At 32.2% G+C, this 15,029-nt stretch overlaps 1 protein-coding gene across 1 annotated transcript in view; it reads left to right on the top strand.

Annotated features, from left to right (window-relative positions):
- The window catches only part of LOC129219028 (annexin A4-like), a 31,353-nt gene that overhangs the window by 12,545 nt on the left and 3,779 nt on the right, over positions 1 to 15,029 (top strand). Inside the window, exons 5-7 of the mRNA XM_054853348.1 lie at positions 2,441 to 2,497; positions 10,514 to 10,694; positions 12,674 to 12,786. Of these exons, the coding sequence (XP_054709323.1) occupies positions 2,441 to 2,497; positions 10,514 to 10,694; positions 12,674 to 12,786 (351 nt within the window). The remainder of the gene's footprint in view (positions 1 to 2,440; positions 2,498 to 10,513; positions 10,695 to 12,673; positions 12,787 to 15,029) is intronic.

Below are 15,029 nucleotides of genomic sequence, written 5' to 3' on the forward strand. Positions count from 1 at the left end.
AACGTTGTGAAGCACAAAAATTGCAAAATTATTGCATAAATATTATTGCATAATTTGCAATAATTTTGCAATTTTTGTGCTTCACAACGTTGGATTACTAACTGTTCTAATTTTCAGCACAAAGGTATTTATTCATTATGCTTTACTATGCTTTTTCGATTGTTGTTTATTGATTTTTTAAAAAATATATTATCGCAGGGTTTCTTGGTTATACCTCGAGCCCATTCTATAAATTCGTACTTAAACGGTCATATCTTTCTCCCGTAATGGGCAGAGTAGGTTCTTCGAAACCACTAATTTTGAAGAATCACGAAGCAAATTCAAACGAGCTCTCAAGGAACAAATAAACATATTGGTTGCAGTGGGATACGTCTGTAACAGAAAAAGGTGTCGTATGGCAAGAAAACAAAAACTTGCACAATTCTCTTGAAAGTTTCCGTTCGACTAAAACTTGTACAGGCGATTAATAAATAAAAAATAAATAAAACTAAATTTAAAAAAAAAACAGCTGAACGGCAAAAATAAAAGTCTTTTAACTTAAAACGTTTTTTACAGCTCACTTTTTTCTAATTAAGTAGCTTCGATTTTCGACACGATGAGCATAAAAAATTTTTGAAAAAAAAAAAAAAAAATAGAACCGACTTCAAAATTGCTCTAAAAAGTGAAAAATAATTTTATTCTTTAAACACCATCGATAATACTTTTAAATATAATTTTTGAAGTTGGCGCAAAAACAAAAAGTAAAATCCAGTGTAACGATGCTTCGTTTATATTTTTTTTTCAGAAAATTATCCTAGGTTAGGAACGAAACATTTATATCATTACTCAAATATGCTGTTATCAATGCATAATGTATGTGGTAGTGAAGAAACTAGGCCTGGTTAAATTTATGGTTGTAATTGAGTTATGGCTGTGAATGATCTTATCTATCGTTTTTGCGACAACTTCAAAAATTATGTTTAAAAGTATTATCGATGGTATATTCAGTAAATTACCGCCCATTAGCCAGGGCTAAAGCAGAAATACGTGAAATACACCGCCAGCTCAGTCATTTCCAGCCGAGGACTGCAGTTTCGTGCTTATTAGCACTCATCAGCCCGGCATAGGAAAGTGACTGAGCTGGAGATGGAAAACCTCTTAAGGAAGCCAAGAGTGCGAAACAAACTGGTAGCTAATTATTAGCTACCAGTTTGCCGCCTCCTTTTTGAAGTCGGTTAAAAACTCAACGGGGATAGTCTTAGGGCAGTGGTTTCCAACCTTTTGCACGCCACGACCAGTTTTGGGCTGGTCAAATAACCCACGACCTCATATGGGTATCCCCTACCCTCTTATGTAAAATATTGTGCCTGTTTTACATGTAACTGAACGAAACGAGAAATTTTATTTTATACGCAATAACGTGTGCAACACAGTCATTGGGAAAATCAAGAAAAATAGAATGTTAATTAACACGTGTCTTTGGACACATTCAAAATATCTGCACTCAATCGATTTCCCGATTTACCATGGACTTATGGTAAATGCGAGCCAACGGATATCATTTTTTAAGAATTCACGGAAAGTAACATAATTAACAATCATTCCAATAAGAACACTATGACAACGTTTTGGATAAAAATAAGGCAGCACACTTTTATCAATAAAATTAACCGCAACTAACTTCGCTGCAAAGGAAAATAAAAATGACTATTTTTTATGTAATGGTTTTCAAACCAAGTAATAATATCTATTTAGACGTCGGAATAATGTCGCAACCCCAAAAGAAATGCATCCTCATGACCATATTTGAAGTCGCGACCCAAAGGTTGGGAAGTTGTCTTAAGGGCTTTCCAATGGTTTCAAACGAGACGGCAATTTCTTTGCATAGAAAGAGCAATGTTTTGGTTCAAAACCTAAACTTCAGCTAAATAGGAAGTTTTTACATTGGTACCTAAGTAACACCTAAGTGGTGAAGATCCGACGTAAACCGAAGATATATGTATTTCTTTCAAAAAAAGCGAATTAAATTTACAATTTCGGGGCTTGTAACAAGTTTCAGCAGAAAGCTTGTGATAGGCTTGTTAGAGTTTCCTATGAAAGTTCAACGCACTTACAGAAAAGTTGGCAGCATACATCATGAGAAACTATGCTGAAATTAAAAGTAAAAATAGTGACTATTTCGTAAAATATAAGAATTTAAAAGAATGAAGTTTTTATTCAGCATGCGCAGACGATATTCTCTTCCCCATTTTTCATATTTCCTTTTACATAGTAAAGGAAGTATTGTACTCATGAAAAAAATCTCACTCAAATATCGGCCTAAATTTCAAGTATCTGTAGTAACTTATAAAAAGAATTAAATGAATCTTCATCAAATTAAGAATTAACCTTTCTGATATAAAACAGAAAATTACCATGAATTGGAACCTGTAAAGTCTATGTAATAGTAATTCTTTTTCAGGGGTACAAACCAGATGATAAGTGCATAATAGAAATTCTTGTGTCTTTAGAATATTTGGTAAGTACGATAGAACGATTGCTTTATTTCGTTCATAATTCTCATATATTGATGGATTACTCTAAAATATTGTTTTGTGTTATATCCACAACTGTAAACAAATGTATGTTGAAGATTATTTTAATTGAAAACAGTCGATACTTAAATGTTGCACTTTTAAATGTAACAATAGTGTCAAAGTTAGTATGGCTATATGACTTTTAGGACCAAGACCATTCCATGAAACTTGGAATGTAATTGTATCAGAGTATGAAAAGATTAGACCTTAGAAATTTTTTTCTGAAATTCTGTTTTTTTTTGTTTCATCTTGAAAAACACTTCAATCGAATTGTGGATCGCCAGGGAAACTAGTTTGTAAACCGATAACTTTTTTAACCATTACACAATTGTATAAAACTGCATAAAATGAAACTACCTCTTAAGTTCGTGCAATGATATGAGCTTTTGCAATTATTATTTTTTACAACGCAAAATCTAAGATTCATCTCAAAATAAAGCAAAGGATTAAAATCAGTGAAAAATGATTAATGAGAGGGATGAATGCTTTTTTTTACAGTTCAAAATTATTCCCTTGGTTCCGTTGTCATGGATACGAATTGCTTAAATCCATAATTAAAACCATTAAAAAACTATACTGTTACTCTTCAAATATCGTCTAGAACAGCGATTCTCAACCTATGGTCCGGCGAACCGGCATCGGTCCGCAGAAAAAGTTTACCTGTCCTCAGAGATTTTTGTTCGACTAGGTTTAAAAAAAAAGGTATTTTCTGAAAGTAAATGAAACAACATAACATATAAATAAAATGTATATACAATATACATGACATAATACCTACACCACATTTTTACTTCCTTTTACAAAAAAGGAAGTATTGTATTCGCGAAAAAATTTTCACTAAAAAATCGGCCTTAATTTCCATTTTGCTCACCCCCGAACGAATATTGATTTTTTTTTTCAACCCGACCACACGTAGATACATACCTATAAGAACGTATACACGCCTGAAATATCCATTTTGACAATCCTCGAGTTAATTACAAGAAGTTTTCTCGTGACGTCCGTATGTACGTATGTATGTATATCGTATAACTTAAGAACGGTATGTCCTAGAAAGTTGAAAGTTGTTACATAGACTCCAAGTGGGGTCTAGTTGTGCACCTTCTTTTTTGGTTGCATTCGGATGTTCCAAACGGGGTCTTTTACACCTTTTTGAGGTCAAAACATTGTTAATTTCAATGTAAACAAGCAGTGCTATAATTTGGCAAATACTTGGCAATATATCACCAAGCTTTCAATCGCCAAGTTTTGTCACCAACTTGGCAACGAATTTGGCGTTTTTTTTTTTTAATTTTAAATCTGGTTTTAATTTGGCCATATTTAGAGAGTTAACCATTGAATCATATTAAAACTGCCAATATTGGGAAAATTTATCTATAAAACTTTTTTTTTTTGCTTCGGTTCGCAACAAACTTGCTGTGAAAATATTTAAAGTGTTTCTTTGCTCACTCCGATAAACTATTATCTTTAAATTGGAGTAAAAGGAAGTTATGTGATGCACACATCAGCTCGTTTTTTCTTCATGGATTTTGTGATTAATCAAAGTAATTTTCTATGATTTCTCACAAACGAATACTTTCACTAAGTACGATTATATTACAGTGACAAATCAATTCAATCGATCAAAATAGTGCATGTATTTAAATTTGAGACGAATATAGCAATGGCCATCCTTTTTTCCCCCAAGGGCCATACTCCATATTAAAATTAAGACCAGGGGCCAGAACACATGAAATTTAAATATATTTGATTTCTTTTTCTGGGACAACATGGGATGACGCGGAAAAGGAAAGAAAATTACAAATCAATTGTTATTGTCTGACTACATACTAATTTTAGTAACATGAAATTTCCATTTGTCTTTTGGGGACCAACTTCTGTCCATTTGGCTCTAAATTGCTACACTCAGTCTTAATACCGAATAAAAAATGATTGGTTGTTTTCGTTTCGTAACATTGAACATTATAACGGTCTACATACATAAGCTTCGCGGGCCGTAGGTTTGGTACCACTGTCTTAGACTATAAACCAGATAACTCCGCATATTGCCAAAAATAAGTTTTTTTTTCTTAATTTGGTTTTAATTTCAAGTTGCATCAGTAGCAAAAATGTTTAACGTCAAAAGTTGCTTACAAATAGAGAAATTTGTTGAATTAGCAACCGCTAAGTACACAATCTTAATTGGTAAAAAATGGCTGTTTTTTGTGTTTGTTTGAGGGCATTTTCCTTATACTAATACAAAGTTTTCGTCGGATTTTTTCTAAATCTGGCAAAGAGGTCCTTTGATGCTCAGGAACTTGCATAAAGGTTTCTTTTCCCTCAATGGGGGGGGGGGGGGGGACTGCCTTCCATAGCAGTTTTTTGCCAGAAAATCCATGAAACGGAATGTTCACGCCCATTAATGACATTGACTAAATTTATGGAATTAAAAAAAAAAATCCAAAGAGGTGGTCTAAATTTAAATTTGGAGTCATAAAGTTGCTCTTTTCTACATACACGTTAACGGAAAATTTTACGCTTTTATTTTTATTTCTTATCTAAACCAGATTGTTGAACATGCTTCACTAGACACAACTTTTATTTTTGAGGTAGACCGTGCAACGCCGGGCAAAGCAACAATAAATCTAACACGTTTTTATTGCCTCCTGAAGAGTTATCTATCATAGAATTGGCTGGTTTAATAGAGTCTAAGCCATTTGTAAACTTTTCTTGAATGCATATTTTCTTTCTGCAAAGTTTAAGAATACTTGTCCTTTAAAATAACAATGCAATTTGTGTGGTTCTATTACAGTGGCCGCCGTTTATATGAATCGCGTTTGTTCTAAACAGTTTTGATTCCATAAAGCGGCTGATTCAATAAAGCTGGATTTTATTCTGTTTGTAACAATTTGATTCATTAAAGCGGTTGGTTCAATTAACCGGCGTCCACTGTAGTTCGTACAACCATTTTAATAATGTGTGTGTGTGTTTTTTTTCTTTTGCATTACCTCCCAGGAACTGCGCTACATTAAATCCATCTTCAAGGAAAGTAAGAATGTCTTCCATTATTGCAAAATAGTTTTTGATTTATACATCCTAAGATACTGGGTGTTTATTAACTCTTTCACTGAAAAGGAAAATTAATTTAAAATAAACTATTTAAGATTAATTTGTTATTCTTGCTCTACTTTGATTCTATCAAAATTCCCACTCCCCTACATTGTTACAATATTAACTAAAGGCATGCAGGTGGCGCTAGCATCGAGAACTGAAAATTGCGTCTATGAAAGAAAAAACTCACAGGAGCGGCACGACGGGGTTTTGAGGGGCAACCCCTTAGAACCTTTGGTTTTAACACATAGTGCCAACACTAATATGATATACTATATCCATATAAGGACTGTGTTATAACCAAACCCTCATCCCCAGATGGTACATTCAGACTGCGCCAGTGGTTGGCACGAAGTTGATAACCGTGTAAATGTTCATAGAACTACGAAATGTGCTCACACAGAAGTGTATTACGGTTGTGAACGAAACGTTTTGAGACAAGGATTTTTTAAAAAATAATTATGCTTAAATCTGAAGTAGTTTTATTAATACTTTAATGACTTTTCTTTATCAGTGCAAGACTTTATTAACACCCTTTATATTTCTGCTTTCCTAGAGTACAGTCATGACCTAGGAGATTTTTTAAGCAGTAGTTTGCGGGGTGACATCAAAAAACTGGTATCAGCTCTAACGTCACATGAGCGGGAATACTATGCTGAAGTAGATCATCAATTAGCCGTCCTCGAAGCACATCACCTTTATGATGTAAGTCGGTTATTGCGTAATTTTGTGTTCTAATGAAATTCTGTTGATGAAAATCATAGTTTTTATAATTATCGACACAAGAAGGGACAACTCCACTTTTGAATACTTTGAGGAATCAGAAAAAATGTCATAAAATTCGTTTTTAAAGATTTTTTTTATTTTTCCTATACTTCTAAAATTTGTGCGCATCTGTCTGTATCCCTATCTCCTCTGGACTGTCACTGTCTACCAGGTCAATACTGGTACTGATGGATACAAGACAGCCGGAGGAAGCCATTCCGCCCTGTTTCAATCCTCTAAACGAGGATATGAATTGATAAAATTACCATTAAAATTATCAATTGCCACTCTCCGCAGGCTGCGAGCGGGGGGGTTGACTAGCGACGCGAGCATGGCGTAGCCCTCTAGTATTAAATATTATGTTAGAATACACGTCTATGAAACCAAATGCAACATCATTTTAACGAAATTTAATGCAACCTATTAATTGTTACGTATTGGAGCTGTGTCCCATTCTTACTTCAAATACATATAATAATCCAAATAAATTTTGGATTTCTTACAATTTAAATAATTTTTGGATTTTTAATAGTAATTCAAATAACATTTGGTTCTCTAATAGAACACAATGCAAATCTTGTAATAAAAAACCCTTTAGTTTGAACATGATAAAACAAAATAGATAACGTTTTTCTTCATTTTCTTCTTAAACGTTCTGTTACAGCTCTTTTTTAAAATGCCTTAGTGAAAATTTGGAGACATCTCATTCTTGAAAATAATGAAAAATAATAATTTTTCTACATACCTTCAAACACGAAATCTGTCACCTTTTTCCACCAAGTCCTTCAGTTTATCGCGGAGTGAATTAAATATTCCTTACACAATTTCCTGTACAAAATTGTTATAAGCAACACATATTTTAAATAGAATAATTTTAAATATCCAATTAATATTTTGTTCATTCTACTTGCACTAGTGTGGCATTTTCATGTATACATTTTAAATTTATTCCCGGAATTTAAAAATTTAAGCTTTTTAATTCTGATATATTCGAAAATAAGGAGCCCATGTGTATCTAATATGAAGTATCAGCTGTCCAAGAAAACTTTATTTACTTAAACAAGCAAGCATTATAGAAAATTTATAGTTCCTTTTATGATTCCTTATATTCTAAGGTATCACAAACTTTAAAATTCCGGAAACAAAGTAAAAATATATGCGTAAAAATGTCTCATTTCTGCAAATGGATTGATCAATTGTAAACAATTTCCTTTAAATATTGCTAGATTTCATTGAAAGTTTCCGGAACCGTTAATGTTTAATGCAGTTTTTTTTTAAGTTCGCTGAATCGCTTAAAATTCGCTCTACGGTGATGATTTCTGTTTTTTTTTTTTTTTTTTTTCCCCGCTTATTTCTTCTTATGTTCTTTGATAAAACGAAATTGTTGTCCCAAAAAGCGAGTAATATTAGGCTTATGGAAAATGTTTTCGTTCTTCAGTATTTGGTCCGAATAAGTGACTGATCCGATTAACTGGTGGTCCAATTAAGCGAATTCCTCTGTACTTTCATGAAACACCTTGTATATACAGGGTCCAACAAGAACTAAAATCTTAGACATCAGGCAAATTATTTCTCAGAGTTCATAGGAAAATAATATATATATATATATATATATAGCCTGACAGCCTGAGCAAATTCTTTAAGGCCGGTAAAAAAAAATTGAGAAAACGGGAAAATGAAATTAAAGAGATTTTAATATTATTGAATTATTAATTATTAATGTTCATTTGTAAGAAATAACGCAACAGTTAAGTTTTTTTAATGTGTGCAATTACCAGAAAAATAGAAGTAGGCCTTAAAGTTTTTACGCAGACTGTATACATATATATACCCAGCTAAAAAAAATCTGCAGAAAATCTTTTAAAAAAATCTGCAGAAAATTTAAGCATATTTGGAACATGCTTTCTAAAGAAAATCTGCAGATTTTATCTGTAGATTTTTTGCAGAAAGCGTGTTCCAAATATGCTCAAATTTTCTGCAGATTTTTTCTACGGAGTTTTTTCTGCAGATTTTGTGAAGAAAGCATGTTTCAAATATACTTAAATATTCTGCAGGAAATCTGTAGATAAACTGCAAAAAATGTACCCAGCAAATTAAAAATAGTAGATAACAATTAATAACAAATGAAATTAATGCAATAAAAATCCGAAAACATTTTTAATTTTAAGTTTCGACATTTCTTTAATAAAAATGAGTAAATTCACTGCAGAGTGGTGTTTCATGTTCGTTTAACAAAACATATAATTAAAACTTGAACTACGCAACCAAAATGAAATTTTTAATTTTATTGAATTGAAGCTTATGCAAATTGAAATAATTAAACCAAATTTGTCACAAAAATACATCGCTATGATTGTAAAATTAGTATAAAGTTTCAAGACGAAATAATAAATAGAACAGTTTGTAAAAATTAAAAATTTCGAAAAATTCCTCCAAATCGACCACGTGGTGGAAAGTAATTAAGTTAATTAGGCTGGTTATTATTGAGACATCGTAACACATTTTTTTTTTAATTAATAGATATTGACAACGTAAATGTTCGCTCAAAATTTTAAGTCAATCGGTGAAAAAGAAAAAATTTCAAAAATTAAAAACCTCCAATTAGGCATAACATTTCAAACTAACCCTAATATACTACACACTTATTAAATAAAAGTTAATTTAATCAAATAATAATTGGTGAATTTTAAAGTGTCTTACCTTTTTGTGAACCGAGGCATGAATCCAATATGTTTTTATGGGTTTCCAATGATGGAACTTAAAATTTCCCTAATTATTTCTTTCCGTGACGGAGCAAAAAAACAATACGCGTCACCTGGTCGAGGGGTAATCTACTCTCGTAGCCTTGTGCTTGTGGCACCCGAATATTGCGGGACGGACCGAGGCCTCCGTGGACGGTAAGAGGCTTGGCGTTCGGTGCGTTTGTACTCGAACGGCGCGCCGTTCGAGAACATTATTTCAAGTCATATTTGTTCTTATTTAATTTCAATTTCCTGAATTTTTCTCCAAGTGAGACAAATTTGACACTGTTCTAATCCGTATCCTTCTTGAAAATGACATTTTTGAAAGCCCTTTCAAACCATGTAATAATTTGCGTTATTCAATATCGTTTTCTTTTCAAAAAAAAAAAAAAAATGATGTATTGTAATTTCACTTTTATTTGATTTGAATCATGCACTTTCATTAAAATTGATTTTCATGTCATATTATTTGTATAATACAATAAACAGACATTTTTTATTTGGTAAATGTTTCAAACGTGTTGAAATTCTTTTAAATTTCAATTTAAGTTATCAAAATATTAATCAAAGTTCTTGGGGGAAAAGTTTAAGTAATTTATTACTGATTTTAATAAGAGAAACAAAGAAATGTGCTTAATTTTCAAAAAACTGAAAAAAAAATATAAAAAAATTTAAAGTGTGAAAAACTTTTATGCTGTAATAAAACTTTAAGAAATAATTTGAATTGAAATACAGATTTCTTTTTGGTGACCATAAAATATCTACAAACGTGCGAACTATTTAGAGAAAACTGTAAGAGAATTTTTTGTGTAGATTTTCTGTAGATCTAATTGAAGAAAATTTGCAGATTTTTTTTTACCTTTAAAAAATCTGCAGAATATTAAAAGAAGACTAAAAAGAAAACTTTTTTGTGTGGATTTTCTGCAGATTATTTTGAAGACAAAAAGCAAATTTTGCTTGTCGTCTAAAAATCTGCAGAAATCTTGAAAAATACTTCAAAAAAAATTTTTTTCTGCAGATTTTCTGAAGATTATTTTTAGCTGGGTAGGAGATGCACATTTTTTCAAAAGTTGCTTAAAATGTAGAGTGGAGGTGCATTTAAGACCATATGGATAAAATAGTTGCTTAAAATAAAATTCTTTATTTGCTTCAAGGAACCATAAGTCTTAACTTTTTATATTAGAAAGGAAAGGAAGAATTAGAATCACAATGTTTTAAAATATCTCTTGCTTTGGTGTAATGAAAGTAGATGACTTTCAAGAGTCGATAATAATTTGTGTGTTGAGAACATTTACAAATGAAAATTGTGACGTTTAGTTTTAAAAGTTTGCCATCCCTATTCTATTTTTCTATACATTTCAGGCTGGATTATCAAAAAGTTGGGGAACAGACGAAGATCTTTTTATAACGGTTTTAGCGACAAGAAGTAAAATGCAGCTTCAGGCAACAATTGCTGCGTATGAAAGAGTATCAGGACATTTGTTGGAAGAAACGATCAAGTCTGAATTTGGTGGGAACATTAGACACGCTCTTTTAGCTATAGGTATGAAGATGAATTCTGAAATGTTGAATGTCGAAATACATTAAAAAATAATCATAATTTGAAACTATAATCTGTTTGCATTGATTTTTCACCTGTCATATTGCGAGTAGTTTTTTCTTTTTTTTCAATATTAAATCAGAATTTTAAATGAAGTATTTCCATGAAATTTTTCCAGGACCATCAATTTAATCTCCTGTCATGTGCTAAATTTTAAAATATAGCTTCTGCTTAGATGCAATAAAGTAAGTCCTTTGTAGGAATATGCAAATTTTCTACAGATCTTTTAAATTAGAAGTAGTTCCAAATTTCCCGCAAGTGACGCTTATTCGGCCCAAAACTCGATATTTTCGCAGGAGAAAGATTATATGATGCCTTCAGACCATTCTGCAAGAAATTTGAAGATATTTTGCAAATTTCTTCTTTAGTTTTAAGATACCTCCAGAAAATCTACAGATTTACTGAATTGTAGAAATTTTTAATATTGACAACCCTATGGTTGAGACACTTTTGCTTAGCCAACTCTATACCATAGTTTTTGTAATATTTAATCTAAATTTTCATACACAACTTATTAGGAAACACGATGAGGGTAGGTCAACGTAAGTATATATCTTCTGCATTATTTCAATATAACTTGTTACAGTCAAGTGCCCATACTTGGGACTGTACCAACTTGGGACATTTGGCCGAATTTAGTTTTGAGGGCTGGTACACCTGTTGGTATTTCACCAGTAAGAAATAAATGGTGTTACAGAATAAATGAATAGTTATCTTATGAGGCTATGTGAGATGAACTTTGATGCATCAGTTTTATGGGTTATTTTTATGATTTTGAAAATTTCGAGAAAATATGCGATTTTTGAGCATGGACATAACTTTGATTGCTTACGCTAGCTGAGCATCATTAGTTTGAATTTGTTTCACAATTCATCTCGGCTATGTACCTCTCTGTGCCTTATTAGGGCAAGTTCATTTCCATCCAACAAATTCAGTTGAAATTATTTACTCATAAATTTGAGAAATAGCAAATGCGCTTCAAACTTGGGACACTGTTCCAAGTTAGGATACTAAGGCATAAAAAGTGTCGATAAGGAATATTGAGGAAACAAAGTGTGTAATTGTACCAACAAAAACGTATCGATACAAAATTTTATAAATTAAAGGCTATTTCGATGACAATAAATGTGTCTTACCATAACAGGACAGAACAGTTGTCATTGTTAAAAAAATTTGAATCTATTGATGAGCGAAAGACGTTTTGCCAAAATATTACGTATATTAGCTCTACTAATGAAAATTAGTCTCAAAGTATTGATGAGACCAATTTAGTTGTACCGAATTTCACGTATTATGAAGGAATGAAAATGAATGTGAAAATATGTGAAAAAAGGATTATGGAGAGCTAAAAAATACCTGTATTAAATATTGTTTGGGTTCACCAATTGCTTTTATGCTTCTAGTTATAGAAGGGAAAGCAGAAATATTACATTCAAATTAATTAGGAATGTTTTCAGGGCAAGTGTACATTCTGAAATCATTGAAAATTTACAAGATTATATTATTTCTTTCGAAAGATATTTTTTTCTTTATTTGGTGGTAAAATAAACTTCTTTAAAGTGATAGTTGGTGTCCCAAACTAATAATAAGTGCTGAATACATGAAAAAAAGATCGAATTAATAAGAGTCTCAAGTTAGAGAGGTGGGGGATCCCTAAGTTGGGACAATGAACATTGTTTTGTTTTGTTTTTAAAGGGACATATCTACCGATTATACTTTGTCTTGAGATGTAGTACTAAGGCACATTCTAAAAATAGAGTACTTCGTTCGAATGTTAAACATATGATTAAAATGCTACTAAAGGTAAAAGTTCAAAACTGTCCCAAGTATGGGCACTTGACTGTATTGATTCATTGTGCTGTGCATTTTTTATTCTTTGTATTGTAAAAAATGTGCACGAAATACAATGTTTTTTTTTTCAGTGGAATGTATAGATAATCGGCCAGCATTTTTTGCCAAACAGCTACATCAAGCTTTGAACGGTCCAGGAACAGATGATAAAACAATAATAAGGATTCTTGTTTCAAGATCTGAAGTTAGTATAAATACGAATGCAATATGAAATGCGTTTTGAAGCAATATATTTACACTGATAAAAACATTTGCGCTTAGCTACGAAGCATTTTGCCGTTTAAGAACCGCAAACTCTGCGGTTGAATATGAAAATCTATGGTGTTTTCAAAAAAAAATCTGCGTGAAATTCCGTATATTTTTCTACTAATATTAAGATTCTCATGACTCATTAACATACAAAAAATAATAAACTTAGGGACGCATGTGTCTCAATCAGAGACCGCCAAAAAATTGTAAAATCTTGGGAGCCATGAATAACATTCAGACGCCAGATGAATCATTTCTCATTGACAAACTTCAATGTAAATATGGCAACTGAAAGATTTTTCTTTTGATAGAGCTAGTCACCAAGTTATTCTTTTAGTCGCCAAAGTGACCGGGAGTCGTCGGACCCTGCTTATTACGATTCTTATGAGGTACACTATACGACCAAAAGTATTAGGACACTTTCAAAAATTCACATTTTGAAGAACTTCTCAAAAAATAGAAGACCAATAACATTGTAACTTTTGTCACGTAAAAGGAATGATCCAGCAGTCATTTTTCAATAAAAGTTACATTTCTCTTCACTTTAGGGGATCAGTAACATATTGAGGTAAACAAAAATGATTTTTGATCATCATACATCGTAAAAAGCTGAGAATAAGCTGTAAATTTCAGAAATAAGTTAGCTGACTATGTACAAATATTTTACATATTTTTGAGCAAGTATCGCGGATATTCACGAAGATATAAGCATTTCTTTCAATACTACGAATTTTATTTGAAGGTTTTTGGCTCATAACACGCAAAGTTTTTCATGAAAGCTAACCAAACTTTCAGAAAACTTGACAGCATACAAGAGAAGCGTGATACTAAAATTTGAACTTAAAATGTTGAAAGTTTGATAAAATATGGACATTTAAAGCAATTAATTTCTCACTGCGCATGCGCGAAAGATAGCAATTTATAACGTTCACAATCTAAAACCCAACTAGATTCTTCAACTCATAATAAAATTCCAGTTCAATATCTTAAAAATTAAGAAAGTTATCAGCGATCTAATGAGCCGAATTTCAACTATTCTTGGGTAGGCAATGAGTCGTGAGGGGTCGTTCTCAAGTTTGCAACATTTGCTTGCAATTGTTCTGTGTAAGTCATAATAGGAACAGAATTTTTAAGAACGATCCCTCACGACTCGTCGTCGATTCCAGTACTTCTCAACCTTTTTGACTTTACGGCACACTTGATAGTTGGCTAGATAGTAGCGGGACAATGAACCAGATTTCTTATGTCAGTATGGACAGCATTTTCCTTATTCACTAGTCAAATTAAGCTTATTCACTAGTCAAATTAAGGAAGATAAAAAAACCAACACTTACATATGGATATATCTATTAAGACAGTGTGAAGCAAAGGGATGTAAGTGGCAAAATTAAAAATTTGGAGACAACCAGTACAAATGGTAGGTGAACCCCTCCTATGTCTTTTGACAAGGTATAGTCTGGTATGTGCTGCTGTATAGCATGATTTAGAAAAAAAAGGTCAATGTCAGCCTACCTAGGACGCTATCTTTAAACGCGTTTTACTCAAAACTTTAAAATGTCCACTCACATCCCTTTGCTTCTCACTGCCTAAATTAATCTTTTAAATATTTCAGTTTCTTTAGAAATTAAAATCAAGTTCACCTTGAATTTTAGTGCTTATTACGGCCAGCAAGTCCCAAACTTTTACTTAACACGACTGAGACACTTGTGCCTGTCTTAAAGGACAGTGGCTGTTTTTGTTTATCTTTATATTGGGAGGAGCTGCAGGAAGTTTTTAAATCGAGTATCTAATCTAGAAAAGATATTTTTGTTGGTCTATGCTAATAATCCCACGTCCACGTCACAAATATATGTTCTTAGAGTACTTTTTTTACTAACTGCCAATAGGTGTTCAAAGGCACTTTTCTGCACTCCAGTTTTAAGAAGTGGTCGCTCCTGATGTCTAAATATTTTGCTCTTGCAGTCAAAGAAAGCTCCTTGCTGATATGTCTTCGGATCACGAGCCCAGTCGTATTCTTCGATGCCAGTCAACTAAACGTTGTGCTTTGTTCAGAATCATGGCCAAATATTCTGTCACCACATTCAATAAATTTTCTTTCATGATATGTTTAGCTGGTCCGTTTGAACATACCCAGTAAGCCACGTTCCAATTCCTCCCTCCACAGCTGAATTTTTTATT

The sequence above is a fragment of the Uloborus diversus genome, chromosome 3 (assembly GCF_026930045.1).
Source record: "Uloborus diversus isolate 005 chromosome 3, Udiv.v.3.1, whole genome shotgun sequence".
Classification (NCBI taxonomy): domain Eukaryota; kingdom Metazoa; phylum Arthropoda; class Arachnida; order Araneae; family Uloboridae; genus Uloborus; species Uloborus diversus.